Source organism: Arabidopsis lyrata (genome assembly GCF_000004255.2).
Source record: "Arabidopsis lyrata subsp. lyrata unplaced genomic scaffold ARALYscaffold_1084, whole genome shotgun sequence".
In the NCBI taxonomy this organism is placed as follows: domain Eukaryota; kingdom Viridiplantae; phylum Streptophyta; class Magnoliopsida; order Brassicales; family Brassicaceae; genus Arabidopsis; species Arabidopsis lyrata.
The window spans coordinates 1-1,840 of NW_003301883.1; the positions used below are offsets into that span (position 1 = coordinate 1).

A 1,840-nucleotide genomic window follows, 5' to 3' on the forward strand; every position below is an offset into this window, starting at 1 on the left:
CCACCCAAGTTCCATAATTTATTAACTATGACATGGATCTTCGCTACATGGGGAGCTGTACCTGGGAATCGACCTATTAAGAAATCCTCCCACAAGGGAACAGAATCATCCAAAATTGTATCCGGTACGGCCACCGTGGCCTTGCCATCAACTGTTGAAACATTCACATCAAATTTAGCAAGACTAGGTCTGCTACCAACAACATTCGCATACGATTTTGGACTTGGAACCTCCTTCGATTGGCTTGAACCCGACACTGCCACCTCTCCTACAATGTCCACCATCCTGGAAAGACCCGGCGGCTGACCGCCTGAAAACCTTCTTGCGTGGAGCCAACGACAAAAAAAACCCTAGTCGCTTAGAAAATCGCCTCCTGCGGACGTTTTTTATTTCTTTGCACACCATCTTTTGCTTTGAGAAGCATTATTAAAGCAGATGATCACCCAGCTAGCTGGAGCTTTCACTCCTTAATCAACAAGAAGATGGGAGTACTGATGAGTGGGCATATTTATAGACTCATAGAGTGGTTTGAACCACAAGATATTGTTCTGAGATTAGAGACCAGGCCCTAGCTAGAGATTCAGAAAAAAAGAAGATGATTTTTCATGGTGCTAAAACAACCACGGTCATATCAGGCTATTTAGCCAAACCCACGTATTAGTTTAGAGTATGCATATTATTGAGATATCAAAATGTTTTATCTTGTTTTTTTCCAAATAGTTAACTAAATTAAATTATCCGATCCATAAATGGCGTCCAAAATGTTGCCATCCGTTAAGCTGCCAAAATAAAACAATCTGGTGCCACAAGTTTACCAAAAAGCCATCCATTAGTGATAGTATTCAGTTACTCGTAATTTAATAAGTCTAATAAATAACAATTGGTACCTTTTTGTTTCTGAGGGAAATTCCGCAACAAATGTGACATCTGATCTTTCTTCTTTCAGCTTTTCCAAAGGAAAGCTACAAAATACACACACACAAACAATAACAATATTGGCCACACACAAAATAATACCCATCATGGAGAGAATCGATTACATGACTACTACGTTTAGTAAATGAAATGTTTAGTTATACGTACTTTGGTTTGGAAGTTCTTCTTTCACCATCACAAGCTAAACCTTTGTTGCTTGATACATCCTATTAGAGGGAAAGATAAAGACGCAATAATGGGATATATTTATGACTTATGAGTAAATTTAAATGCATCTTGTTTAGCAGATTTGCGTTGTTCCAATGGTTGCTATAGAACTTACAATGTATTGAATGGATATGAAGTTCCCCGCGATTAGTGAATTCAAAAACTTCAATACTTCGCTCTGAATATATTTGAGATTCAATAGTTAAGGCTCATGAGTGTTACATTAAGAATGACATATGCCACTAACAAAATTTGCTAACCTCTTGGAGAGAAAAACAATTACGCAGTATTAGTGTCTCGAGAGGACTGTCGTTGCATCTATGTCCCAAAACCCTACCATCAAAATTTTACGTCAGAGATCTTTCTAATATAAACCAAGATGATATATCATTTCATTGTGTATTAAACCACATGAACCTCAAAAAGCTTCCATCGAATCCAACTGTGTTGGAGAGATTGATATACTTAAGTTTATGAAAACCCTGCAAAAAATCCCAACATAATTTTTTTTGGGGGTACATGTACTAAATGAAGTGAGAAGAAATAAAGGAAGAAGAGCCATACCTTAAAAATGATTCGGGCCATTGCCTCATTTAGATTGAAATTTAGGAGTGTTAGAGAAGTTAACTTGGGGCAGTTGGTCACAAACAATTCGATGGTTGAATATGTTATGATGCCTAATCAAAATCAACCAGAC

At 37.4% G+C, this 1,840-nt stretch overlaps 1 protein-coding gene across 1 annotated transcript; it reads right to left on the bottom strand.

The window, feature by feature from the left end:
- Positions 1 to 606: 606 nt before the first annotated feature.
- On the bottom strand, positions 607 to 1,816 carry LOC9298230 (F-box protein SKIP17). Its single transcript, XM_021031339.1, has 7 exons — positions 1,708 to 1,816; positions 1,561 to 1,625; positions 1,404 to 1,476; positions 1,259 to 1,321; positions 1,084 to 1,142; positions 888 to 962; positions 607 to 797 (listed from the first exon to the last, which is right to left on the bottom strand). Exons 1-7 carry the CDS (start codon positions 1,726 to 1,728, stop codon positions 725 to 727), a joined length of 429 nt encoding a protein of 142 aa, XP_020886998.1. The 5' UTR covers positions 1,729 to 1,816; the 3' UTR covers positions 607 to 724.
- Between the last annotated feature and the right edge of the window lie 24 nt (positions 1,817 to 1,840).

What these genes read in the sequence shown, in the direction of transcription:
- LOC9298230 (XM_021031339.1), bottom strand. Translation starts at nt 1,728, where the DNA reads ATGGCCCGAATCATTTTTAAG. An exon ending in TGGCCCGAATCATTTTTAAG is followed by an intron (nt 1,626 to 1,707) that starts GTATGGCTCTTC and finishes GATTTTTTGCAG; the next exon opens with GGTTTTCATAAACTTAAGTA. An exon ending in TCATATCCATTCAATACATT is followed by an intron (nt 1,143 to 1,258) that starts GTAAGTTCTATA and finishes TCCCTCTAATAG; the next exon opens with GATGTATCAAGCAACAAAGG.